The sequence below is a fragment of the Sapajus apella genome, unplaced genomic scaffold (genome assembly GCF_009761245.1).
Source record: "Sapajus apella isolate SASKATOON/1434 unplaced genomic scaffold, GSC_monkey_1.0 scaffold33, whole genome shotgun sequence".
Classification (NCBI taxonomy): domain Eukaryota; kingdom Metazoa; phylum Chordata; class Mammalia; order Primates; family Cebidae; genus Sapajus; species Sapajus apella.
This window is the reverse complement of record NW_022436973.1, coordinates 10,640,141-10,667,180: the sequence shown is the minus strand read 5'-3', so window position 1 is coordinate 10,667,180 and position 27,040 is coordinate 10,640,141. Positions and strand designations below refer to the sequence as shown.

General features: G+C 57.0%; 1 protein-coding gene across 1 annotated transcript in view; it reads right to left on the bottom strand.

The window, feature by feature from the left end:
• The window catches only part of NOL4L (nucleolar protein 4 like), a 144,186-nt gene extending 136,039 nt beyond the window's left edge, over positions 1–8,147 (bottom strand). Inside the window, exon 1 of the mRNA XM_032295261.1 lies at positions 7,827–8,147. Coding sequence (XP_032151152.1) covers positions 7,827–8,147 — 321 coding nt within the window. The remainder of the gene's footprint in view (positions 1–7,826) is intronic.
• Positions 8,148–27,040: the final 18,893 nt, after the last annotated feature.

Here is a 27,040-nt window from a genome sequence, read left to right as displayed (position 1 = left end):
CCGTCCCCCCCAAAAAAAAAAGAAAAAAAGAAAAAAACTGTGCGGGTGAGAGGATGGGCCCAGCCTCCTGCCTGCTCTGCCGTCTCCCCACTCCCCTGCACTCCCCTCTGCTGGCCCAGCAGCCTGCCCAGGCCAGGTCTGCAGCTGCAGTTGAAACCGGAGGGGAAGGGCATGGACGAGAGGCAGGGGTGGCAGCTGTCTCCCACCAGGCTGGGTCTGGCCAGGTGTGAGGGCGGCCTCAAGGTCTAGAAAGTCTAAGTGGGGTGCCCTCAAGGGAGTGGGTGGAGAGCTAGGGCACCCCTGCCACCTTCACTCCTGGGGGTCTTCCCATGGACCCCAGCCTCCAGGCCCCGGGGTGGAGGGTCAGACAGAGCTGGGGTGGAGGGTCAGACAGAGCCCTGGAGCTCCAGCCCAGCCGTATGCTCACTGTGCGCCTCGGGGAGGTTTGCTGGCCTCTCTGGTCAAGTTCTCATCTACTTCACAGAACCCAGGAGAGAATAAATGGAATAGTGTATCTGGCACACAGCAGCAGGAGCTTGAAAAACTGGGAGACGCGCTCAGACCCCTGCCTGAGGGAAGCAGTCATTACGCCAGCCATTACCTGTTCTGCTTAAAACTCCAGAGCCCAGGAAGTCATGTTCTCAGCCAGGGGGCCAGGTAGGGGTCAGGTCCACAACAGAGAAGGGGCGGGGCCAGGCGGGGTCTGGTCCATGGAGAAGGGGCGGGACCAGGTGGGATCTGGTCCCTATGGGAGACAGGCGGGCGAAGGCTTGTCCCTCTCCTCAGCAGGTGCCTGACAGGCCTCAGTAACGCCCTCCAGCGCCCTTCCTTGACCTCGGATCTGGCACCTGGGAGGAATTCAGAGGCAGGGAGATCACTGGAGCCTTCTGTGTGTAAAAGATAATGCGGTTCACTGCAGGGCAGGAACCAATCAGGGCAGCAAGAGACCCTCAGCTTGTAAGTTCCCAGCTCTGGGGGCTCATGCCACATCTCCGTCCGTCACCAAGACTTCTGGTGCCAGATGCAGTGCCTACCACCTGTAAGCCCAGCTCCTTGGGAAGCTGAGGCAGGAGGATCACTTGAGCCTAGGAGTTTAAGACCACCCTGGGCAACAAAGGAAGAACCTATCTTAAAAAAAAAAAAAGGGAAAGAAAGAAAAGAAAAGAAAAGAGAGAAAAAGACTTCTGTATTCAATTCAATGCAACATTTCTCAGGCCCCTGATAGCACTAGAGACACAGAAATGACTCAGATATAACCTCTAGGGAACGCAGAGTTGCTGCTTACCTACTCTATGCCAGGGACTTAGCTGGGTGCTTCATCTCCACTGTTCCATTTAATATTCACAACATCCTTTATCGCCATCCCCATTTTCCAGATGAGGAATACTGAGGCTCAGTGAGATCACACAGCAGCTAACATTTCCTGAGATTTGCTACATTTGGGGGCCCTATGTGCATTAAAGCATTAATTTCCACATCGGTCCTAGAAGAGGAATATGATTGCAGCTCCATTTTACTGATGAGAAAATTAAGGCCACAGGAGGCAGAGGTTGCAGTGAGCCAACATTGCATCACTGCACTCCAGCCTGGGTGACAGAGCCAGACCCTGTGTCAAAAAAAAAAAGAAAGAAAAGAAGAAAGAAAAGAAAGAAAAGAAAGAAAAGAAAGAAAGAAAGAAAGAAAATTAAGGCCAAATTGATAAAAGGGCAGAGCTGGGTGTCACCCAGGCTGGAGTGCAGTGGCATGATCACAACTCACTGCAGCCTCTAACTCCTGAGCTCAAGTGATCCTCCTGCCTCAGCCTCCTGAGTAGCTGGGACTACAGGTGCGTGCCACCATGCCTAATTTTTTAAAAATTTTGTATAGAGCTGGGGTCTCACCATGTCCCCAGGCTGGTAGGCCTGGCTTTGACATCATGAGTTAGCAGGGTGGTCTTGAGCACGTTCCTTACCATCCTCAAACGACAGCAGAGACTGCCAGCTTGCCAAGAAGTGGAGCTTTGGAGCCCATTTTCCAGAAAAGGAAACAGACTCAGAGAGGCCAGGCAGGCTGCTTGCCCAAGGTCATGCGGCGATGAAGTGGCTGAGTTAGGACCCCATAGGCCCTGGCCCCCTCGCTTCAAGTTCAGAGCCTTTTCTCCCTGGAAACCTCCAGCCCCGTGCTTGGCTTTGGGCTTTGTTATCATAGGACCATAGCAAGAGGCAGGTAGGGGGTGGGGTGGGAAGCTAGAACAAGGAGATGCCTTGGCTGCAGTCATGGGGACGGGGCACGGCACCAGCTCTTATGCCCACCACTTGGCTTCAGCCAGCTGCTGAGACGCCAGGGATGGCAGCGGCCAGGGCAGCAGCTCGGGGGACTTGGCGGTGATGAAGGACACCCCTGCCGGACAGGGTGCGTCTGATCCGGACCTCACACGTGTGTGCATGCACATGCAGTCACACCGCAGCTGCCAAGGCCCACAGCCCAGGTGCCCACATAGATGCAGACAAATATGCAGAGGAGCCTCTCCACCTGCGCCCTGCACACACTCCACACACACACACACTCACAGGCACTCCCAGCCTGCACATGGATAGGACAGCACATTCACACCCACACGGTTGCACTTTTACACACACACACACATGCACATGCATGTTCTGGCCCATGAGCATGCACATGTACAGTATTCAAATCACATGACCTCTGAGGTAAGATCCGGCTTGAAGAAGGCTAGGTATGCCTGAGGCCCTCCACCTGGGTCCCCAGACAGCCCCAGCCACAAGCTCCCCACCCCCGCAATCCTCCCAGCAGCATTTCCGAGGTCCCAGATGGGCCTTCCAGCCTCCCAGACACACAGGGACAGCCAAGCAGTCTGCAGCGGCCATAAAGGAGAGGGTTTTCCTGCCAGCTCCTACCCAAGGAAGAAGGGTGCACGGTGCCCCCCCGCCCCTCAGCAGAGAGTGACCCAGGACTTAGAGGGGAGGCCCCAGGAAGGCAGAGTCTGACCCATCTGCATCACCCTGGCACCAAAATGCAGCCCCCCAGAGTTACCCAGGACCATGCCACCCAAATCACAAGGTGTAACTGACAAAAACGCATGCTCCACCACTCACAAGAAATGCAAATGGGCCCTGGGCCAGACACCACTGTCAACCTTCTTCCCAAAGCCCCCACAGGGCCCAGGACAACAGAGGAGTTCTTCCTCCTCCCTACCCCACACCCATGCTCGTGACCCCCAGGAAAGCCCACAGACTTTATGCTGTGCCCGTCCTGCCTCAGGCACCAGCCTGGGAATACAGACACCTTGACCAGAGGGATGCTTTGAAACTAATTCGGACTAAAGTGTAATGGACTGAAAGCGGGACATGAAGAACTATGCTTTCAAATTGGATCAGGTTGCAAGACCCTTCAAAGTCAGATATACGCAAGGCCCCTGGCATCGGCGTGGCCGGGGGCAAGTTCTGAGCCTCCCTTAGCTCAGTTTACTCCTGAAGTCTAGCAGTAATCACAGCACGGGCCTCTAGGCTGCTGTGAGAATTCCACAAACTGATGCGTATCGGCGCCTCAGCCCAGTGACAGGCACACAGTAGGTGACCCCTGAAACAGCTGCTGTTCTGGTAATTCAGAGAAAACCAGGAACTATTGAGGGACTCAAGCAAAGGTCACAGCACATATTACGCAGTGCTAAGTCAGAGGCCATTTCCCGCCCAGACCAGCGGCCGCAGGTGCCAAAGGTTTACACAAAGGCTCTGGGGAGAAAGACTTAGGACTGAAAATGCTTTCCACTAAATGAACGTTGTTGCAAACTGGGAAAAGACCACCATTAGTCAATTTGGGTAGCGGAACACCTGGGGTCCAGCTTGCAAAAGCCTGGTGTAGAGAGCGGAGTTTGGCAATCTGGAAGTTTCCCTGGGGGAATGGGGCTATACTGGTGGGATTCCTGGATGTGACAGGCCCACGGAGAAGCTGCAGGGGTGCACAGAGAGCCCTGTTCCAGTCCTTGCTCCTGACAGATGGAAACTTCCTCTCTTTCGGCCTCAGTTTTCCCATCTGGAAGATGGTACAGTTGGGCTGAGAACCTCTATCTCCACAGAGCCTTTGGGATCTCTGATCCTAGGAACTGACAGATGGCCCAGGGCTCCACCTCAGTCCTAACCTGTGGCTCTGGGGACGGCTGCGCTCCTGAGAGGCCAGAGGAAAAGAAAAGGGGTTGTTTGACTTTGTGGCTGATGCCAGAATGGAACTGGAGGGTCTCATCTCCAAGGGGTTCGCCTCCCCAACTTGGCAACCCACGGGGGCTGGATTTGAAGCAGGCCAAACCTATGAAATAATAAATCCTCACCCGGCTTTGCCCAGCCAGGAGGTCCCCAGATGGCTCTTGTCATAAAGAGATCTTATCCCCACCAGCACCCCTAGCTGCACGTGGAGGACTCCGCCCTCCTCCCCTCTGTCCCCTGCTTCCACCTTCTACTTCCTGTGACAACCTGCAAACTGAAGGCCAACTCGCCTCTCCCCTGACGCCCAGGCTTCTCCTCGACCCCCGCCCTGCCCCACCCCCACCAGGGCCCCAGCTGCAGGAGGCCCTGCAGAGTGTAATTCCCCTCGCCCTCTCTCTGCCCTGGGCCCGTCCGGACAGATTAAGCCTTTGTCACACACACCCAGAAAAGCTCAGGGCCAGATGGGACGGGACAAGTGGTGTCAGATCATCGACCCGAGGCTGGCCGGGACTAGGAGAGGGCCCCGACCGCAGTACCGCATATGGCTGTGGGAGGAGGAAGGGAGGCCCAGGGTGGGGGCAGCCAGAGAGCAATGTGGAAGAGGTGACACACCATGGCCACCCTGGGGACAGAGGCTCTATGGGGCCTGTCGCTGCTGGGTGACCCAACTCCTACCTCCCTTGTTCCTTGGAATTTTTCTACCTGCCCTCCTTTGAAGCCCCCATGGGCTTCTTTATCCTGTCCTCAGCTATACCCACCGCCCCCGACAGCTGGGTGACCTGGGAAGCAGGCACAGAGCCCCACCCACCCCAGCACCCCAGTGCCCATACAAGGCCTGTGGGTACTTAACAAATGCCTTGGACAAAGGTTTACGGCCTAATGACCTTCACAAAAACCCACTGAGGACCAAACTACAGGCTCTCTCCCAACTGATACCAGGCTCGAGGGTGTGGGTGGGTGTGTGTGTGCGCGCACACACACACACACACCAGGGAATGTAGATGTGCTTTGCACCTTTCAAAGGAGGTCCCATTCAGCCCCTCCCAGGAAGAGGCCAGGGCTGCCCCAGAATTCCCAGCAGGATTTGTTCCTCTTGGATCAGTGAAAAGGAAAATGGAAATATAAAAATAATAACTGGGCCCCAGGAAGGTACTTGGAGATGGGGGTGGCAGGACTCGGGCATTTGCGGCTGGCTCCGGCTGGCTGGGCGAGTGGCAGGTAACTAACGGGCTCTCTGGGGACCAGCAGGCCAGGCAGGCGGGCATGGGGAGCCTGAGGGCATGTTGTCGAGGGAGGGCATGTCTGTTGTGTTTGTCGTCCTCCTGGCAGCCTGCACTGGGAGGACTGGGTCCCCTTTCTCTGCCTCTCGGGCAGGTGGTCCCTCGGGGAGGGCTCATTATTGGTCTGAGAGCCAGGGTGGAGGCTGAGGACAGTCCCACTGTCAGGGGCAGGCAGGGCAGGTCAGCATGGGTCTCAAGGAGCCTCTGAAGCCAGCAGCTGGCCCAGCAGGACCTGGGGCCCAGGCCTAGCACCCAGTTTCTGCATGTGGCCTGGATAGGGGGAAGGAGTGCTCAGCCTCGACAGCTGTGTGGGTAGAGGACGACTGCTCCAGATGCCCACTCCCTAGGGAGAAGTCCAGCCACACAGAGAGCCAGTGAGCCAGCAGCCAGGTCTGGCGGGTCACCCCCCAACTCCAGGAGAGGGTGGACTCAGGGCTCCTGCCTCAGATTCAGGATGTTGGGCCAAGACTCCCAGCTCTTCGGGGAGCTGTAACCAGGATGGGGGGTAGGGTGGGGCACCGACCTGGGAAGCCCTGATGGCAGAGGGCACTGACCCAGAGTAGGGGGCACGGACCCAACCAACCGTCTCGTGGGTCACTGACCTCAGAAAAACCGCACTCCGGCGGGGGGCAGTGACCAAAGATGCGGAGAACCGATGAGGGGACCGACCTGGCAGGGTGGGGAGGGCTGACCTATACTCCCCATCTGGGAAAGTGGGCACTGATTTGAGCTGGGGGAGGGGTCCTGGACTCGATCGGGGGAGGGGTCAATGACCCAGACTCGCCGGGTTTGGGCGAGAGTGCTGATTTAGGCTGGGGGTCCCTGCCTCGAGCGGGCTGGGTCACTGCCCCGGCTTCCCCCTCGTGGAACCCGGTCCCGGCGCGCCCCTCGGCCCGGCCCAGTGTTCCCGGTCCGGCCGGAGGCGGCAGCGGCGCAGATGGGCTGCTGGCGGCCGCAGCGCGGTTATCAGCGCTCCTCGCAGATGGGCCAGCCGCCCTCTGCGCTCGCGGCTCCCACTCCCCGCGGCCTGCAGCCCCGTCCCCTGGGCGCGGGGGGAGGCGCCTCCGGATCTGCTCCCGGCTCCCGCCTCCCTCCCTCGCGGCCCCCTCACCCCGCGGGCCCGGCCCGGGCGGCCGCGGAGGGGGAGGAGGAGGGGACAAGTGCACTTTTCGTAACGACCGAATCAATTGTGTGTGAAGAGCCCGCTCCGGCCGGGGACGGGGCTGAGCGCGGGGCGGGCGGGCCGGCCGGGGGAGGAGCGCGGAGGGGGTAGCGGGGGAGCGGGGGAGGGAGGGAGGCCGGCGCGGGGCGGCCCGGCTCTTGCGCTCCGGCCGAGGAGGGAGCAAGAAGGGCGGGGGGAGGCCGGCGCAGCCCGACCGGGTCGGGGGCGGAACGCACTAATGGAGGGTCTCAGCGACGGAAAGTTCAAAGCTCAGCAGCGCCCCGGGAGCGGCCGCCCCCCCCAGCCCCCACCCTCTGCAGAACAATGGGGTCCCGGCGGGGGAGCCGCGGGGCCCGCGCAGCACGCCCTCTCCAGGGCGCCCCGGGCCAGAGGGGACGCCCCCGCCAGGCCGCCCGCCTCCTCCCTTTAGGCTGCTGCGGTTCCCCGCCCCCTCCCCCACGCCACCCCGCCCGGACCGGGCTGGCCCGGGGGACGGGGGAGGGGAGGGGATGGATAGGTCAGGCCGCCCCCGTCCCGGGGAGGGGGGAGCGAGGGGCCCGGGGGGCCGAGGGGGCGCCCCACCCACCCGCGGGAGGCTGCTCCTGCGCCAGGCTGCGGCTCCGGCCGCCCCTCCCCGGGCCAGCCCCGGGTGGGGTCGGGGCGACAGTGCCCCGGCGGGCCCCCTCCTCTGGCGCTGGGAGGCCCGGAGGAGTCCCCGTCCCGCGGCAGCCCCTACCTCCCTCTCCCCCACCCCGCGGCACCACCCTCCGCACACACACATACACACCGCCCAGCCGGCCCGGGGGCGGGAGCGCGAGGCGCCCGGGACAGGCAGCCCCGGGGCGGGTGGGGGGAGGCTCGGGCTCCAGAGCAGCCGCCTGCTGGCGGGGGGAGGGGACGGGAGGACGGAACATGCTGGGGTGAGCAGCCCGGGACAGCCCGCCCGGCACGGCCACGGCCCGGGCAGCGGCGCGGAGGGGGGCAGGGACGCCCCGAACCCGGAGCGCTGCCCAGGCGAGCCGGGGAGGGCCGGTGAGCAGGGACGCGTGCGTCTCCGGCGGCCCGACACACGGACAACCTCAGGGACACACGTTCGGACACACATCCACACCCCCACCCCGCCCCCGCCCGCCCGCCCTGATCCCCGCCGCGGGACCCGCCCGCGGCCGCCGCGCGCGCACTCACCGAGCCCGTCTTGACCGGCACATACACCACTTGGCCCATCTTGGGTTCCCGGCCGCTGCCCAGGCGGAAGCCCTTGGAGCGCACCCAGAACTGGAACTTGCCTTTCTCGCCGGCTGCGGGGCCGCTGCCCGCGCCGGTCCCGCCGCCGCCCTGCAGGACCTCGGCGATCCGCTGGTATTTGCTGCGTGTCACTGTCTTGGTTTTGGCCGAGTCGCCGTAGGTGCGCAGGCACCAGTCCCGGAACTGGCGGCCCAGCTCCGAGTCCCCGGGGCTGCGCTCGCGCTCCCAGCCCCCGCGCAGCAGCAGCGTCGGCTTCGGCATCCTCCCGCCGCGCCCGGCGCCCTCGGGGGCGGGCCGGCCGCCGGGCCGCCCGGTGCCGGGACTGGGCTGGGCTGTGCTGGGCCGGGCCCGGGCGCGCCGCGGCCGGGGCTGTCCCGCGGTGTGGCTCCGGCGCTGCTGCTGGATGGGCGCGGGCGGCGGCCGGACGCGCGGGGCTGCGGCGCGCTCTGTCCTGCTCGGGCGGCGGCGGCGGCGGCGTTGGCGGCGGCGGCTCCGGCTCGCCTCCTGCTCCGCCTCCTCCTCCCCCCGGCCGGGATGCAGGAGCGATGGAGGCAGCTTCGGGCCCGGAGGTGCAGAGGGGGCGGGCCGCCCCGCGGGCGGCCGGGGGAGGCGGGAGGCGGGGAGCGGCCCCGAGCGCGGGGAGCGAGACCGAGCCTGGGCGCGGGCGGCAGCAGTGGCTGTCAGCTTGCGCGGCTCATCCTGCTCCTGCTCCTGCTCAGGCTCCCGCTGCCGCGGCTCTTCCTCCTCCTCCTCCTCCCGCGCCCGCCTCCACCACGCCGCGGGATCCCACCTGTTAGAGCGGCGGAGCCTTCGCCGCCGCCCGCCCCCCCTTCCTCCCGCGCCCGCCCGCCGGGCCCAGCCCCCGCCCGGCCCGGCCCCTGGGGGCGCGGGGGCCGCAGCGCCCGCAGCCGCCGGGAGAGCAGAAGCCGCAGGCGCGCAGTGCCCAGCCCAGGGACCGCGTTCCATCTGGCCGGGCCGGGCCCGGAGCTTCGCAGGCCCCGCTCCTCCCGGACGCGGCGGTCCCGTGGGGAGTAAGGCGCAGACCCCAGCCCAGCCGCCGGCCTCCTGGCCGCCCCGCCCCACTTAGCCCGGCCGGGAGATAGAGGGCAGGCTCCCCTTTCTCGCTCCGGCAACTGACCTCTCTCCTGTCAGCCGACGCCAGGAGAGTAGTGTTCCCCTGGGGGAACCCCACATCGTCGCCCTTCGGGGCCCCCAAACTTCCTCTCCTTTTGCCTCACCCTGAATTCCCCGAAATTTGGCCAGCTTTGCCTCTGCTTGCCTGCTCCACTGCTCTGGGGCAGGCCCAGGCCCCCTGGGAAGTCGCCCGTGGCCTCAGCCCCATCCCACCTCGGCCTCAGAAAACACTCAGCACATCCACAAACTCATCCTGAGACTCCCTGCCTTCCCGGGCGCGCCTTGTCCTAGAATCTCTTGCTGAGTAAACTCAGGTGGCCCCACTGCCCCCCTCCTACCTGGGCAGATCTGACCTTGGGTAGAACTACCTGGCCCCCTCCGCCTTAATGAAATTACCAACATAAATAAAGGCACAGGCCAATTCCCCAGGATTTCTGCACCCCCTACCCTCACTTCCTTAACAGGTCATGAGGAATTGCACTTCTCTCCCCGGCATCCCCTGGGTCCACCCCCTGTCCCCACGACACTCCTGCAGGCAATTCACCATCCAAGTCCTGAGACCCAGACTTTGGCTAGCCCAGGACCATCATTTCCTGCCTAGTAACTATGGGCTACACTCATCCCAAAGTCCCCCACCCCAGGACCTACTGCGTGCCATGTCCTGGCAACTCTGAGAGGCAGAGGGGATGGCCCCATTTTACAGAGGAAGGCCTGGGGCTTGGAGAGGTGGCCTGACCTGCTCAAGGTCACGCAGGAAGGAGGGGGTGGGTTTCAGCTCATGTGCATCTGGCTCCTACTGCCATATCACACAGTCTTCCCCTTTCTCCGCGCTGGGAGAGAGCCGCACGCAGTGTATACCTGGCTCCTTTCCCCCAGTTGACAGGGAGTTCCAGATGCTCAGGGTCGTACCTGACCCATCCTCATATGCACAGGCCCTAGCACCACACCTGGTACACAGTAGGTGCCAATAAATGCTGAAAGAACCCTAGAGGTCTCCCAAGTCCCAACCTCTCTCTGCATTTCACATAGGAGATTATTTTTAGATAATTTACATTTCCATGTTACTTTATATACACCAACAACTCCACAGTCATTTTTCCTCTTTATCTTCCCAAGAGCTCTTTTTGGCTCTATGCTGGTAGGCATGCCCATTTTTAAGAGGTGACCACTCAGAGCGGGGAAGGCACTACCCAAAGGCCAGCCCCAGGAGCACAGGGGCTTCTGCATGATGAAGCTCAGACCCTGAGTTTTTCAGGGATAACCCTTGACGGTGATCCTTCCAGCAGCCTCTTCCTGAGAGCAAAGGAAAGTCTAGCCTGCCAATGGTAATCTAACTGGTGGCAAATATGCACAGGCCTGGGTGGTGGGGTCCCTGCGTGAGCCCTGGTCTCTCTGTCCAATTCAATAACCGCTAAGCCAGACCTCCTCCCCACCCAGTCAGTCTTTGCCTGCCTTTCAGAGCCTAAAAACCTGGTTGTCAGTCTCGGGCTGAGTCCCAGCACAGCAGAATGCGTAGTGTCATGTAAAGAACATAGGCTTCAGGTAGAGTCAGATTCGGAAGTGAATCCTGACGATGATTTGCCATGGCATTCTTCATGCTCACAGGTCCCACTTGGCTACTTCCCAACTGCAAGAAGCCATCATTCCACCTTTTGCTGGGTGACCTCAGGCAGGTCACTGAGCCCTTACTTCATCATCTGTATAATGGGGCAGGATGTCATGGATGTAGAGATGCCACAGGATAAGAGTGCCTGACCTGTGACCAGTGCCCAATAAGTGCCATTTTCTCCCTCATGGGGCCTCGAAGTATCCAAGGAGGAAGACAGGCATTGCTGTGCTTCATTCATTCATTCAATAAACATTTATTTCACAGCCATTCTGCAGAAAGGGCTTGGAATATGGTCATGGGATCCCCAAGGTCCCTGCCCTACTGGAGTGCACCAGTGGGTATGGAAGACAGCTATCGAGCAAACCAGCAATTGATCACAACAGCCCAGGGAATGGACCACAAAGGAAAGAGGGAGCGTGATAGCAAATAATGCAGAGAAGGGCTGCTTTTCTTAGGGGGATCAGGGAAGGCCCCTCTGAGAAGGGAGCATCTGAGCAGTGACTTAAATGACAGGTGCCAACGCATGCTGTACCTGCATTCCAGGCAGAGGGAAGAGCAAGAGCAAAAGCCCCAAGGTGGGAAGGAGATTGGCATGTTCCGGAAGCTGGAAGGTGGCCAGTATGGTGAAGCAAGGGAAGAGGGGTTGGAGGGCAGGAGTCTTCAAGACCCTGGGAAATCCTTTGGATGGCATTCCAGCTGCTATGGGAGCTACTGGCGGGATTGAAACGAGCGAGACTGTGGGATAGAGAAGAAGTAAGGAGCGGAGGGCAGCTGCAGGGGTCCAGAGGTCTGTGGTCTTGGAGGTCAGAGGCCTGGAGCTCTCCCCGATATGTGGCAGCTCACCGCACCAGGCACGTCCCAGCCTCTTGCCCCGAGGGCTCCTGGGAGAGTGGAGGTGGAGGTGGCTGAGCCAAGGAGTGTGAACAGCCTACTGCGGCCCATCCCCACTTCTACAGAAACAGAGCCTAGGTCTTCCGCCTCTCGGTGTCACTGGGGTCTTCTAGAAGGGGCATGCTGGGTTGGGGGTAGTCTCCCACAATGCCCAACTCCAGGCGGGGGAGGATGCAATCGCAGTCCCAGGGGGCAGCTGCTCCTTTTTGATTCCCATTCTGGACACCTGCCAAAGGACAAAGCAGGCTGCCCCATGAATCAAAGGCCAGGAGATCCTCTGCATTTTTTAAAATTTTGAGACAGGGTCTAACTCTCCCAGGCTGAGTGCAGTGTCGCAATCAGAGCTCACTGGAGCCTCTACTTCCGAGCTCAAGAGATCCTCCCACCTCAGCCTCCTCAGCAGCTGGGACCACAGGCGTGCACCATCACACCCAGCTATTTTTTAAAAATTATTTTTTGTTGAGACAGGGATTCTCTTTGTTGCCCAGTCTGGTCTCAAACTCCTGGGCTCAAGTGATCCTCCCACCTTGGACTCCCAAAGTGCTGGGATTACAGGCATTAGCCACCATGCCCAGCCTCTGGATTTTTTTTTTTTTCTTTTTCACATTTAGTCCAGGTGTCCAAAGGAGACTAGAGGCGAAGTGCAGGGAGTCCAGGCCCCCAGGGCTTACATCCAATCCTAATATGGATAATAACACACTGAGTCATATGAGCTTGGTGATAAAGGGGTCTCAGAGTACACAGTCCAAACTCTTCATCTGATCGATGGGTAAACTGAGTCCCACAGGAGAAAAGAGGCTGAGGGCTGCAGGGCAGAGCCAAGCACCTAGCTTTTTCCTGGTTTGGCGCTGATCACCTGCCTTCCACTGAGCTCTGACCCTGGGCCCAGATGAGCGGGAATGCCTGCCACTCGGCGGTGAGGTAGCCCTGTCCCTGCCCACTGGGGTGGGGCAGACTGACCCAGGCTCCCACAGAGTCCTGTCCGTCCAAGGGCTAGGAAGAGCAGAGAGGTTCCAGAGTCTTAGGGAGAGGTAGTTTCCACCACTGGGTGCTGGTGCTCGTTCCATCAAGGGTTCATGCAGCCACCTGCCACCCCCCATTCCATAGCATCCCCCTGTGGCCTGCCAGCCACGCTGAGCCGCTGCTCCACCCCCGCCTCTCCAGAAAGGCCTTCTGACCTCTCACGTTGGGTCAGGGGCTTTCTCTGGTCACTTGCAGAGCCTTGGGCTGTCCCCCTGCCAGCTCTGACCACAGCATATCACGATGACCTCATTACCTGTGTCGACCAGTACCCAGCGCAGGAGCTGAGGCTTAATCATTATTGAATAAATGGATAAATAAGCAACCAACCAAATGAATGAATGAATGGGCTTATCCTCAAAAAGCAGGTGTTAAAGTCTGCAGCATTTTCTACCACCCTAGTATGCTTCCCCCATAATCAATCCATCCATCAGCATTTATTGTGCTCCTCCTAACAGGCTCTGCTGAGTGACTGAGTCCCTTAATCTCTCTAAGCCTCAGTGTTCAAAGCCAATAAAATGGGAATATGAATAATCAGACCTAACTCAGGGGGCTGTTGAGAGAACAAGCGCCTCCTATTGTGATTATGCCCATCCATCATCCCGATGTTTGCCTGGGCGTCTTCTGTATGTCAGCCACGGCGCTTAGTGTTGGGAATACAATAATCAACAAGAGGGGCCTGGCCCATGACGCTCAGGGACGAGCTGACTTTAAAAATGTCCTGACAGGCCAGGCACAGTGGCCCACACCTGTGATCCCAGCACTTTGGGAGACCACAGCGGGTGGATCGCTTGACCCCAGGAGTTCAAGACCAGCCTAGACAAGATGGTGAAACCCCATCTCTACAAAAAAATACAAAATTAGCCTGTGGTAGTGGTGTGCACCTGTACTCCTAGCTACTTGGGAGGCTGAGGTAGAAGGATTGCGTGAGCCTGGGAAGTAGAGGCTACAGTGAGCTATGATTGTGCCACCGCACTCCAGCCTGGGAGACAGAGTGAGATTCTGTCTCAAAAAAAAAGCCATGAGAATGAACATGTGGTAGGGTAGAGGGGAGGCCAGATGAGCACCTTAGAGAAGCCCCGCGCTAACTGCCCTAAGGGACCTTTGGACGGGAAGATGGAGGCACTGGGCAAAGCAGAGGAGAGGAGAAAAGCGTCTCCACTCCTGCAGTGGCCACACCACACTGCCTGTGGAATTATGACTGAGTGGGGAAAAATTTGGTCCACCTCGAAGAGTTTGAGGCCTCTCGAGTCCAGCATCCCCTTTTTTCCAGAAACTAAAACAAAAAGAGAAAAGAGAATGAACTTGTCAAGGGATTCCATTCAAATGTCACCTCCTCTGAGGAGCCTTCCTTGACTGCCCTTCTTAAAAGTTCCCCATTGACCCTCCATTCCCTCTCCTTACTTGGTTCATCCCCACAGACTCAGTCCCAGCCTCCTTTGTAATACATGTGTCTTTGTTTCCTGTCTCTGCTCATCTCACCCACTGGAATGTATGTTCCTAGAGGGCAGGACTCTGTCCTGGTCACTGCAGTATCTCCAGCATCCAGAACAGTGCCTGGCACATAGTAGGTGTCCCATATGTATTTACTGAATAAATGAATGAATGAAAATCCCTGTGTGTGTGTGTGTGTGTGTGTGTGTGCGTGTGTGTGCATGTGTATGTGTGTGTGTGCAAGTGTATGTTTGTGTGTGTATTTTGACCATACACTGCAACAAGATCCAGGAAGATTTCTGCTGAATTGGAGAGGCAGGGACCTTTTTTGCTTATATTCATTTTGTCTTTGGCAAGTCACTTCCCTCATCAAGCCTCAGTTTCCTCGTCTGTAAAATGGAGCTAGTACCTGCTTTGCAGAATCTTTGTGAAGTGTCAAATGTACAAAGTACCTAGGTGGGGCCTGGCACATAGTAGGTGGACAACTCTGTCACTATGATGGAGCCACTGTCAGGGGAGGCACATGGAGGGGATCCCAGGGCCTAAGCCTCCCTTCAGGACACAAAGGAAGCTGACACTGGATCTGTCCCGTCACCTGAACTCGCCAGTAATTTATTGATGCTGGATGCTGGCACCCAGCAGCCTGCTGGGTCAGTCTCAGGGAGCAGGTGTAGGGCCCTCGGGCCTACCCACCTCACACAGGCAGGGAGGGGAGGGGAGCCTGGGTCTGCCCAGCCCAGGAAAACTGATAGGTCAGCCCTTACAAGTCAGTCCCCTTCCGTGTGCCAGGCAGTGCAGGCTGAAATAAACCAAGTGTGGTTCCTGCCTGGCCCGAGCTCATAGAGGGCTGAGGCGAACATAATTCCAACAACCAATAGGGTGAGAGCTGCATGAGCGCCTGCTGTGTGCCGAGAACTTGGTACCTGTAACCACATTTAAGCCTCATGCAGGGCTTCAATGTGCTGAGGTCACACAGCTGGTGGGGGGTAGGGGGAGGGTTTGAACCTAGATTTGCCTGGCTCTAAAGCCAGGGCACATTACTGCCACCCTGCCCCACTCAGACTGGCTCGGCCAAGGGGCATATTTTTTTAAAAAACTGGGCCAGGCATGGTGGCTAACGCCTATAATCCCAGAACTTTGGGAGGCCGAGGTGGGTGGATCATTTGAGGTCAGGAATTAAGACCCGTCTGGCCAACACAGTGAAACCCCATCTCTACTAAAAATACAAAAATTAGCTGGGCTTGGTGGTGCATGCCTGTAATCCCAGCTACTTGGGAGGCTGAGGCAGGAGAATCACTTGAGCCTGGGAGGCAGAGGTTGCAGTGAGCTGAGATCGCACCATTGCACTCCAGCCTGGGAGACAGAGTGAGACCCTGTCTCAAAAAAAAAACAAAACTAACTAAAGAAAGAGCTCTGGCTGGGCACGGTGGCTCACACCTATAATCTCAGTGTTTTGGGAGGCCAAGGTAGGAGGACTGCTTGAGGCCGGGAGCTTGAGACCAGCCTGGGCAGCATAGTGAGAGCCCGTCTCTACAAAATTAGTGGGATGTGGTGGTGTGCGCCTGTAGTTCCAGCTACTCAGAAGGCCGAGGCAGGAAGAGTGCTTCAGCCCAGGAATTGGAGGCTGCAGTGAGCTACGATTATCAGAAATCTGGTCAGAATCATAGTGGTCAAGGGGGTATGGAGTGCTTTCAGTGACCACTGCATTCAGGCGTGGGTGACAGTGAGATCCCATCTCAAAAAGGAAAGAAAAAGTAATTGCTGTGGGAGCTGAACACTGAGAGCCAGCCCTTTCCATGGGAGGCTTCCCGAAGGCTGAGACCTTTAACCAGCCTTCAGCGGGTGGATGGAGAAACCAAAGCGGGGTGTGTTTTACATCAGAGAAGCAGCCAAGCAGAGGTGTGGAGGGGAAAAGGGAGCGGTGTGTTTTCTGTGGTGACCATCCGCACTTGGGAGGGCACCAGGGCCCCAGAAGCGGGCAGTGGGCATCTGGGGCCTTGAATGCTTGGCTAAGCTTGGACCTCCCTGGTGGGGCATGCGGAGCCATGGGAGGCTGTTGAGCAATAAAGCCACTGTTTCCCCCTGACCTATATATTCTAAGAGGCCAGCTAGTCAGGTCAGAGGGTGCTTGGCATTTGAGAACCTGTAACATCTAGTTTCAGCCTCACCTCCCTCCATCAGCCCCCTGCGCCTGGCATGCCACGGGCAGCCAAACGCAGCTCATTCTCATCTCTGTACCTCTGATCTCCTGGCCTCTTCTCCTGCAGTGCCCATTCCATCTACCCAGATCCTACCTAATTGCTCGGGTCTTCCTTCCAGGCCATTTCCTCCATGAAGCCTGCCCTGATCACACCAGCCCTCAGTTATATGCCCCAGCTCCCGAACTGCCAGGGACTTGGGCTGGGAAGTGCCCATCCTCCACACAAGTCCACAGCACTCACCATCCACAAAAGATGGGCTGCTGCTCTTACCTAAGTAGCAACTTTCTTCTCTTGGTAACAGCACCCTGAAATCCCTTTGAGAAACTGCCTCCTCCATATTCAGAGCACGTTGCTGGAGCCAGGCTGACCTGACCACCGAAAGCACTGAATGACTGGGCCACTGAAAGCATCCCATGCCCCTGGCCACCGTGATTGTGACCAGGTTTCTGAGAACACTGGTGGGACACAGTGGCTCACGCCTGTAATCCCAGCACTTTGGGAGGCCGAGGCGGGTGGACCACCTGAGGTCAGGAGTTCAAGACTAGCTTGGCCAACATGGTGAAACCTCGTCTCTACTAAAAATATAAACATTAGCTGGGCATGATGATGCATGCCTGTAATCCCAGCCACTCAGGAGGCTGAGGCAGGAGAATTGCTTGAACCTGGGAGGCAGAGGTTGCAGTGAGCCGAGATCATACCATTATACTCCAGGCTGGACGACAGAGCAAGACTCAGTCTCAAAAGGGTTTCTGACAACACCCTTTGAGCCCCTGGACTGAACCACACCTGAAGGCCCTTTCCACCTTCACTTAGGTCTCTCGGTGCCGGATATCTTGCAATCCCATGAGCCTTGACAGGCGTGCTGTCTGTTCAGTGCAGTCAGGCGCCCTCTGGTCTGGCCTGGCTGGCCGTACTAGCCTCCTCACTGCGCTCCTGGCCTCTAGGTTTTCCCCTCTGGTATACCAGAATAAAGTTCAAACTCCTTGGCTTGGCATTCAAGGCCTTTCACCATCTTGTTCCAACCCACTTCTCTCTGTGCCAACCACACTGACCTTTCCATTTCCTTCAACAGCAAGACTATGTTCAGACTTGCTCAGATGCTCCTTGACTTACAATGCAGTTAAGTCCTGATAAACCCATTGAAGTTGAAAATATAATTGGAAGTTAAGTCAAAATTACACTTTTTTTTTTTTTTTTTTCCGAGACAGGGTCTCACTCTGTCATCCAGGCTGGACTGCAGTGGTGAGATCACAGCTCACTACAAGTAGAAATCACTCACTCGCTCCACCTCCTGGGCTCAAGCAATCCTCCTGCCTCAGCCTCCCAAGTAGCTGGGACCACAGGCATCCACCACCATGCCTGGCTAATTTTTGTATTTTTTTGTAGAGTTGGGGTTTTGCCATGTTGCCCAGGCTGGTCTCAAATTCCTGGGCTCAAGCGATCCACCCACCTTGGCCTCCCAATGTGCTAGGATTACAGGCGTGGGCCACTGTAACCAGCAAAAGTTTGCTTTTAACTTACCACATTTCCAATGTATTCCAGCAGTGGGCTTACCTGGACACAACCCCTTGGTAGTCAAGGAGTATACTGAATGTGTGTCACATTGGCACCATTGTAAAGTTAAAAAATTGTGAGTTGAACCCTCAGTAAGCTGGAGATCATCTGTATATGCTGTTCCCCTCTGTCAGTGGGACTGACCTTCCCCACCAGTTCTCTTCCTGAAAAACTCCTACTCATCCTTCAAGGCCCCATTTGGTTGTCACTCCATTTGCCATGCTTCCCTTGATCCGTAGGCAGGGTAAGACGTCTGTTCTCTCCTGGCACCTCAAGCTCCCCGGCTGGTCTCTTTCAGGCAGTGACCACCTGATGTGGTTATTCTCTTCTACCTGTCTACCTTCTTCCCTGACAAGGAGCTGCTCAAAGACAGGGTCATACCTTGTTCATTTTTCATTTCCCAAAGGGCCTATTAATAAATAGTTGTCACTGGGTGTGGTGGCTCATGCCTATAATCCCAGCACTTTGGGAGGCCAAGGCAGGTGGATTGCCTGAGGTCAGGAGTTTGAGACCAGCCTGGCTAACATGGTGAAACCCCGTCTCTACTAAAAATACAAAATTAGCCAGGCATGGTGGCGCATAACTGTAATCCCAGGTACTCAGGAGGCTGAGGCAGGAGAATCACTTGAACCCGGGAGGCGGAGGTTGTAGTGAGCCGAGAGCCACTGTACTCCAGCCTGGGCAACAGAGTGAGATGCTGTCTTTCAAAAAAAAAAAAAGGCACTTAACACAGTGCCCCAGCACATAGTAGGCCCCCAATAAATTGCCACCAGCATCTCTATAACCTTAGATTTCTCAGGAGATACCAGACGCACTGAGCCTTGACATCTTTGGAGAGCTGTGGTTCCCGCTGGAGAAAGACGCCAATTAAATACTAGGTCCAGGCTGGGCTGACCTCCCACATGGGGCCTGCTCCTCTGGAGGCCCAGATGTTGGGCCCTCCTCCTCCCTGATTTGGAAAAAAAGGTGGTTTTTATTTAGAGGAATGTTCCCCCCATTTTCATATTGACTCTATAAACTGGATTTTGTTGAGTGATTTCTGACAAGCAAGTCTTATGGGCATGTATGTGGAGGAGACGCAAGGCTGCCTCTAGCCATGGGGGTGGGTCTGAGGCCTTGAGTTCAGCCAGCTGCTGGCTGTGAGCTCAGCCCCTGGGCAGCTGCATCCCACGGAGAGTGTGTGTCCTTGGGGTGATCCAGAAGGGCTTCTCCCCTGGGAAATTCTTCTAGAGGTTTCCCAGAACCTTCCCTCAGAGGAAAGGCTCAATGGCAAATGACCTGCCACCTTCCCCACCCCACCCCAGCAAACTCACATCCTGGGTTCAGATTTGTGGTGTTGTGGTGGGCAAAGTGCCCGAATCTCCTACCCCCATCTCAGTCCCCTTCAAGATGGACAGTTAGGAGGCCAGGCTCGTTGGCTCACGCCTGTAATCCCAGCACTTTGGGAGGCTGAGGTGGGAAGATCACCTGAGATTGGGAGTTCGAGACCAGCCTGGCCCACATGAAGAAATCCCCTCCCTACTAAAAATACAAAATTAGCCAGGCCTGGTGGTACATGCCTGTAATCCCAACTTTCAGGAGGCTGAGGTACAAGAATCACTTAAACACAAGAGGCGGAGGTTGTGGTAGCAGAGACTGTGCCATTGCACCCCAGTCTAGGCAACAAGAGTGAAACTATGTCTCAAAAAAAAAAAAAAAAAAAGATGGATAGTCAGGGACCAGGAGGTGGAAAACAGAGCTTCTCTGTATCTTCAGCAAGCCAAACAAGAAGCTAACATATGAAAGCAAGAGAGATTTCAGTTAGACAGCAGGAGGGACTTCTGCCCTGCCAGATGGCTAAAACCTGGGCTGTGCTGAGCCTATGAAAGAGCACTAAGCTAGGAGTCCAGACAGCTTTGACTGACAGTCCCGTGGGACTTTGGGTCACTGCCTCAGTTTCTCCCTCCCTCGGTTTGCTCGTCCACAAAGTGGGGATTATAATTTCTATTTGTCACAGAGCATTTCAAAGGTGACAGTGGGGTGAGGCCATGAGGTCAGTGTCCGGGGGCTGCATCGGAGCACCTCTGCAGGTTCCCTTTCCTCTCTTTTTGGAAGGAATTCCTAAGGCTGAGGCCTTGGTCTCAGGCCCAGAGGCCCCGTGGCGCAGGTGTGTGTGCGCGGATGCACGCAGCACTCTGGTGGCACTGCAGGTGCTAAGTCGTGTTGGGTTTCTCACCCTCTTCTCAGGCCACTCCCCAGATGCAAAAAGTGGGCTGGGCAGAGGTCAGGAAGACTGGGTCCTAGCCCTGATCCGCCCCTGACTTTCTCTGACTTTGGCCATGTCCCTTACTCAACTGAGCCTCGGTGTCCCCATCTGTGCCACGAAGAGTTTGGATGGTTTTGAGATTCTTCTCTCTTGGTTCTGTGAAACCCACAGCTGGCCCAGTGAGGTCTGACCCCTGCTCGCCTCCCTGGCCATCACTGGGCAGTTCAGATACACTGATCTTCCTTTGCTTCCTGGAATTTTCCAGCTCCCTCCCACCCCAGGACCTTTGCCAAAACCCTTCCCCCCACTTCCAAAAATTTGCCATAATTTTTTTTTTTTTTTTTTTGAGAGGGAGTCTCACTCTGATGCCCAGGCTAGAGTGCAGTGGTGTAATCTTGGCTTACTGCAACCTCTGCTCTGTCTCCCGGGTTCAAGCAATTCTCCTGTCTCGGCTCTCTGGATAGCTGGGACTACAGGTGCATACCACCCTGCCTGGCTAATTTTTGTATTTTTAGTAGAGTCAGGGTTTCACATGTTGGCCAGGCTGGTCTTGAACTCCTGACCTCAAGTGATCCACCCACTTCAGCCTCCCAAAGTGCTGGGATTTGGCCACTGCACCTGGCCAAATTCACCTGATTAACTCCAACTCATCCTTACACACTCAGCTCCATCATCACCTCCTGACCACCCCACCAGGCCCCTCCGCTGGGACTCACTCTCACAGAGTCCTAGGCCCCTCCTTTGGAATACTTAACTACCCCTGCATTTTACATTTATGTCATTCCTTGATTGATAACTGTCCACCACACCCCTGGCTGGGAATTCTATGAGGTCAGGGACTGGATCTGTCTTGGTCCCCACTGTGTCCCTGACACCCAGCACAAGGCCTGGCACACAGGAGATGCTCAGCTGTTGAATGGCTGGGCAGATGACCTCCCCATTCCTTCGGGTCAGTATAGGGCCGCCTCTGCTCACAAAAGCTCCTCCCTCCAGGCACCTGTGCAGAGCAGACCTGGTGGTGAGGAAGAGGGGAGGCCGCTGAGGATCTGAGGGGCTCCACCCTTCCCTGGGAGCTGGGGTGGTGACAGGCCCTGCCTTCAGAAGGAGGGCTGGGAGACACGGGGAACCCCAAGGGGTGTGTGCTGTTTGCAGGGCACACCCACGTCTGTGCTCTCTCGGGGGATCTCCCAGCCAGCTGAGGGCTTGACACGGGCAGGTAGTGTCAGCTCCATTTGCCAGACAAGGAGAGCAGCCCCAGGGGCACGCTGGCTGGAGGAAGGCTCACATGGCAGGCATGGGACAGGGCTGAGGTAGGATCCCAGGGGTGACGTAGCTGGAAGGGCTTTCTGCTCTCCATCTGACAAAGGTAGGAACATGCACAGAGGGCAGGGATTGGCCTCGGGTGTTCTCAGCCAGTCAGCATCAAGGTGGGGACAACAGGAATCAGTAATTCTTTTTTTTTGAGACAGAGTCTCACTCTGTCACCCAGGCTGGAGGGCAGTGGTGTAATCTCAGCTCACTGCAACCTCCGCCTCCCAAGTTCAAGCAATTCTCCTGCCTCAGCCTCCCAAGCAGCTGGGATTATAGGTTCGTCTCTACTATTTTTAGTAGAGACTGGGTTTCACCATACTGGCCAGGCTGGTCTCGAACTCCTAACCTCATGATCACCTGTCTTGGCATCCCAAAGTGCCGGGATTACAGGTGTGAGCCATCTCAGCCAGCTGTAATTCTTTTTTTCTTTTTTAATTGCTGGTTTCACACTCTGTCACCCAGGCTGGAATGCAGTGGTGTGATCACAGCTCACTGCAACCTCCAACTTCCAGGTTCAAGCGATCCTCCTGCCTCAGACTCCCAAGTAGCTGGGACTATAGGCATGCACCAACATGCCTGGCTAGGCTTTTGAATTTTTTTGTAGCAACAGGGTCTTGTTATGTTGCCCAGGCTGGTCTTGAACTCCTGAGCTCAAACGATCCTCCCACCTTGGCCTGCCGAGTAGCTGCGATCACAGGCAGGAACCACCGCGCTCTGGGAATCTGTAGCTCTTGAACTCTGATACTTTTCTCCTGCTAGGCTGAGGCAGAGGATTCCTGGCCTTGACCCTGGATGTCCCTGAGGCTTCAGATGGCAGATGACACCACAGGGCAACCGTGGGGGTGGACAATGTTGGCGGAAGCGCTCTAAGGGTTTGGGTGGCAGGATAGTGCCAGGCGGCCTGGGTCAGAACCCCAGCTCTGCCACTCACTAGTTGTGTGACCTTGCTTGTGTGCTTTTAACCTCTCTGGGCCTCAGTTTCCTCATCTGTGAAATGGGGAAATTCTAGGTTAACTAGTCAATGTAGCAAAGCACCCAGAACAGGGAAGGTCTGAGACAGTTTCTAATAAACATGAACTCTAGAGCTGACCCGGCCAGGAACACAGGGAGTGTTGGGTTCTTTCTCTGCGCCAAGGCTCTGGAGTCAGAAGTATCAGCTCCCAGCTTTGTGTCCTCAGGGCCATCGAGAAAATGCCTGAGAAGGGCTTCAAAGATCACAGTGAACTGTTCTTTGAGCCCCTGCTACTTCACAACCCACTGAATCCTCAGAAATGCCCTATCAAAAGCAGGCTCAAGGCCAGGCACGGTGGCTCAAGCCTGTAATCCCAGCACTTTGGGAGGCCGAGGTGGGCAGATCACTTGAGGTCAGGAGTTCAAGACCAGTTTGGCCAATGTGGAGAAGCCCCGTCTCCACTAAAAATACAAAAATTAAGCCAGGTGCGGTGGCTTACACCTGTAATCCCAGCACTTTGAGAGGCCGAGGCAGGTGGATCACCCAAAGACAGGAGTTTGAGACCAGCCTGACCGATATAGTGAAAACCCCATCTCTAATAAAAGTAAAAAATTAGCCAGGCGTGATGGTGGATGCCTGTAGTCCCAGCTACTCAGGAGGCTGAGACAGGAGGACTGCTTGAACCCGAGAGGTGGAGGTTGCAGTGAGCCAAGATGGCGCCACTGCACTCCAGCCCGGGCAACACAGCAAGTCTCCATCTCGTTAAAAAAAAAAAAAAAAAAAAAAGAAGAAAAGCAGGCTCTATTGTTCTCCCATTTCACAATGTGAAAACCAAGGCCTCGGCCAGTGCCTGATCTAAGTCCTGCAGTCTGTGACTTGCAGAAGTAGGACTCATGCCCAGAGCCTGCTCTTGGGGTCACTTGCTCTGAAGGGCCCAGGAACCAAAGTGTGAGGAGAGAGATGAGTTGGCCCTGAGGAGTGGAGTCCTGGAGGGAGGTCCCGGGCTGGGGCCGGCAGGCTGGGGATCTTGGGCAGCAGGCGTTGGTGGAAGTGGAGGTACAGCCCTGTCTCCTGGGAAACCAGGCCCAAGGTGTGCCCTGCTGGTCACTCACACCATTTGCCTGGTGCCTGTGGGGCCCAGCTACCTGAGGGCAGGCTAAATCTTACATTCCCATTATATGCGGCACCCAGCCCAGCCCCTGCCCCTGGCAGCCACTCAGTGGGTGCTTGCTGAATGACTGAGTGGACCCGGCATCCTATTCTGTTGTCACTAGACTGCTCAGCAATCATGAGCACCATGCTACAGGTGGGGAAACTGAGGCTCAGGGTGGGGAAGGGAATGTCCTCCCCACCCCGCCCAGGTCTGTCTGAATCTTTTTTTTTGAGACAAAGTTTCGCTCTCGCTGCCCAGGCTGGAATGCAATGGCACAATCTCAGCTCACTGCGACCTCCGCCTCCTGGGTTCAAGTGATCCTCCTGTTTCAGACTCTCAGGTAGCTGGGACTACAGGCATGCATCACCACACCTGGCTAATTGTTTTGTATTTAGTAGAGGTGGGGTTTCACCATGTTGGCCAGGCTGGTGTTGAACTCCTGACTTCAGGTGATCTACCTGCCTCGGCCTCCCAAGGAGCTGGGGTTGCAGGTGTGAGCCACCGCGCCCAGCCTGTCGGAATCTTTACTCTCCTCCAGGAACGTGATCTAAGGAGCACATCTCTCCTCTTCCAGCCGGAAGTGTCTGAGAGAGACCCCAGAAGGTGGCTAACACTGCAGAGAGTGGGGCGCATGAAGCACCTTGCCCAAGGTCTCACTGGGAAAGAGAAGGGCGGAGAAGGGCAGGTTCTCCACGGACTGCAAATCCCCAAAGTGTGCAAACCTAAGGACTCTCTTTAGGGCTCAAGGGATCTAAACTTACCCTATTACCTATAGAGAAACTGAGGGCCCCCCAAAAGGTGAGTCATATCCAGGGCCACTGAGTGCGTGAGAAACAAACTGGAACCCCGCCTAGCAGATCCAAAGGCCCTGAAGCCCGCACACAGTATGAGCTGAGGGCTTAAGAGCAAGGCGCGGCTGGGGAGGTGGGCTGGGGCCAGGCCAGGCAAGGAGCGTGGACCCTAGACCACAGCCATGGGGAGCCATTGGAACGGAAAGGTCTGGACACCATCTGGCTTGGGTCCTCAAGAGACCCCTCTGGCTACTGGGGACTGACTGGCCTGCAGGAGCGTGGGATGGGAGTTGGGAGACTTCTGCGGCTCAGGCCGAAAGCCCTGGAGTCATCCCTGCCCCTGGTCCTTTTCTCTCACCCCTTTTGGCTTCACCTGCAAAATATAACCAGAATCTGACCATGTCTCACCACCCCATTGCTGAAACCCCCAGCAGCCTCTCCCTGCACCTGACCTCCAGCCTGGCCCTGCCACCCCTCCATAACGCATCCAGAGGGAAACGGATGAAATGAGGGTCAGACTGCACCCCTCCCCTCCTCCAGAGCCCCTGGCGCCCCACCTCACTCAGCAGAAAATTCTGAGCTCGTGCTCTGGCCTCCCTGCCCATCTGGCCGTGTGTCCCCAAGGCTCTCGCCCAACCCCTTGGCATTCCTGCCTCCGGGCATCTGCTCCTGTGGTGCCCCTGCCTCAAGTGCCCTTCCCCAGATGCCTGCAGGGCCGGCTCCATCCTCTCCCTCCATTGTCAGATGCCACCTTCCTAGGGGGCCTCCCGAACCACCCCGTTTAACATGGCCTCACCCCTCCTCCCGTCACACACACATCCTGTCTCAGCTCCATTTTCTCCAAAATGTGCGTCACTTTCTAACATGCCGTTTAATGAACTTATTCATAGTGTTTATTCCCAGCTCTCTTCCCCGCTAGGATTTCAGCCTCCTGAGGACAAGGTTCTTTAAGTGGCCCATGCCCAGAACAGGCCTGGAACATGGTAGACGCTGATAATGACGTGCTGTTGAACTTGAGTGGTTTTCCTGACAATTCTAGGTGGGAGGTCACCTTTATCTCCTGTCACAGAGAAGGAAACAGGTTCACAGAGGAAAACAATTTGCTGGAGGTCACAAGACCAGGATGCTGTGGGACTGGGGTTTGGACCCCGGTCCAAGCCTCCTGCTCTGTCCGGCTCAGGTGGGGCATGGGCTGGGAACAGGCATGGGGCAGGGACCCTGCCAGGCCGCCTGCAGTCAGTCCCGTCCCTGAGGGGCCACAGTGGGCCGGGCCAGGAGAAGGCGGTGGCAGCCCCGGCAGTTCCACCCGCTGCAGGGTGGTGTAAGAGCGGGTTGGGAAAGGCCCTGGGGCACCAGATCCATCCTTCGGTTGCCCAGTCCTCGGAGCCTGAGCAGCCACGGGTGAGAAAGGAAGTCAGCAGGATCCAAAATAGGCCTGTGTTTTGGGAAGTGAAACTGGGCGTCAGGGACACCAGGCTGGAGGGAGACCTGGGCCTCCTGGTTGAGGCTGTTGGTTGGGGGGTCTTTCCTTGCCTCCTCAGCCTGGGACCGCGGGTCTTGGGACTGATCCCTGCCAGGGCCTTGAGAATGGGCTCAGGCCCCTCTCACAAGCCATGTGACCCTGGACACGTTGCTTCAGCTCGCTGATCCTCAGTCTTCTCACCCGTAAAGTGGGACAAAGGGTAGGACTTGGCTCACTGGGGACTGGCAAGGTGACACTGACCATGTCTTACCGCCCCATTGCTGAAATCCCCGCAGCCTCTCCTGCACCTGACCTCCCACTGGAAGCCCACGATGCTCAGTCACTCTCGGCATTGCAGAGCCATCGTGGGTGCTCCTCCTCCAGGAAGCCCCCCCAGATCCTTAGGTCAGAATAAATCACTCCCTACCAGTGTCCCCAGCCCCTCTCAACTTCTTTCTTTTTCTTTCTCTCTCTTTTTTCTTTCTTTCTTTCTTCTTTCCAGGGTTGCTGTCCCCAGCCCTTCTCAACTTCTCTTTTCTTTCCTTCCTTTCCTTTCCTTTTTTCTTTCCTTCCTTCTCTCTCTCTCTCTTTCTTGGGTTTCACCCTGTTGCTGAGTCTGGAGTGCAGTGGTATAATCACAGCTCACAGCAGCCCTGGCCTCCCAGGCTCACGCAATCCTCCCCGCTCAGCCTCCTGAGTAGCTGGGACTACAGGCATGTGCCACCACGCCCAGTTAAATTTTTTTGGTATTTTTTGTAGAAATGAGTTTTGCCATGTTTCCCTGGCTGGTCTCAAACTCCTGGGCTCAAACCATCTGCCTGCCTTGGACTCCCAAAGTCCTGGGATTCCAGAGGTGAGCCACCGCACCAGCCCCCTCTTGATTTGTTTTGGTTTCTGTTTACATGCATCTTCGCCACTAGAGGAGGCCCGGAGTCCACCTGAGTCTTCTTGGTGTCCCCAGTGCCCAGGATAGAGCCTAGCAGATGGGAGGTGCCCCCCATGGGCTGAATGAATGAGCGAAGGAGCCAGGGTCAGAAGCTGGTGGATGCCCTTGAGGGTCTGATGCCTGCCTCCTGACCACCAGCTCCTCAGGGGTGGCCTGGAGTTGTGGTGAGAGGAGGGCTCTGAGGGCAGGTGACTTATGTTTCCTCTGAACCTCAGTTTGCTCATCTGTAAAATGGACACTTGGAAATGGGACCCACAGCTTCTCTGTCCCAGATCAATGAGGCATGGATCATCCAAGATGCCACTTGAGAATCTCAGAGTGTGCCTGGAGCAGGGCTGCCCCAAAGTAGACCCTTCGGGCCCAGGGTCTGCATTCTACTTTCCCCAGCCCCTCTCCTGCCCTGGCAAGAAGCAGGCCTTTGTAACAGAAAAATTCGGTGTATCTGGCAGGG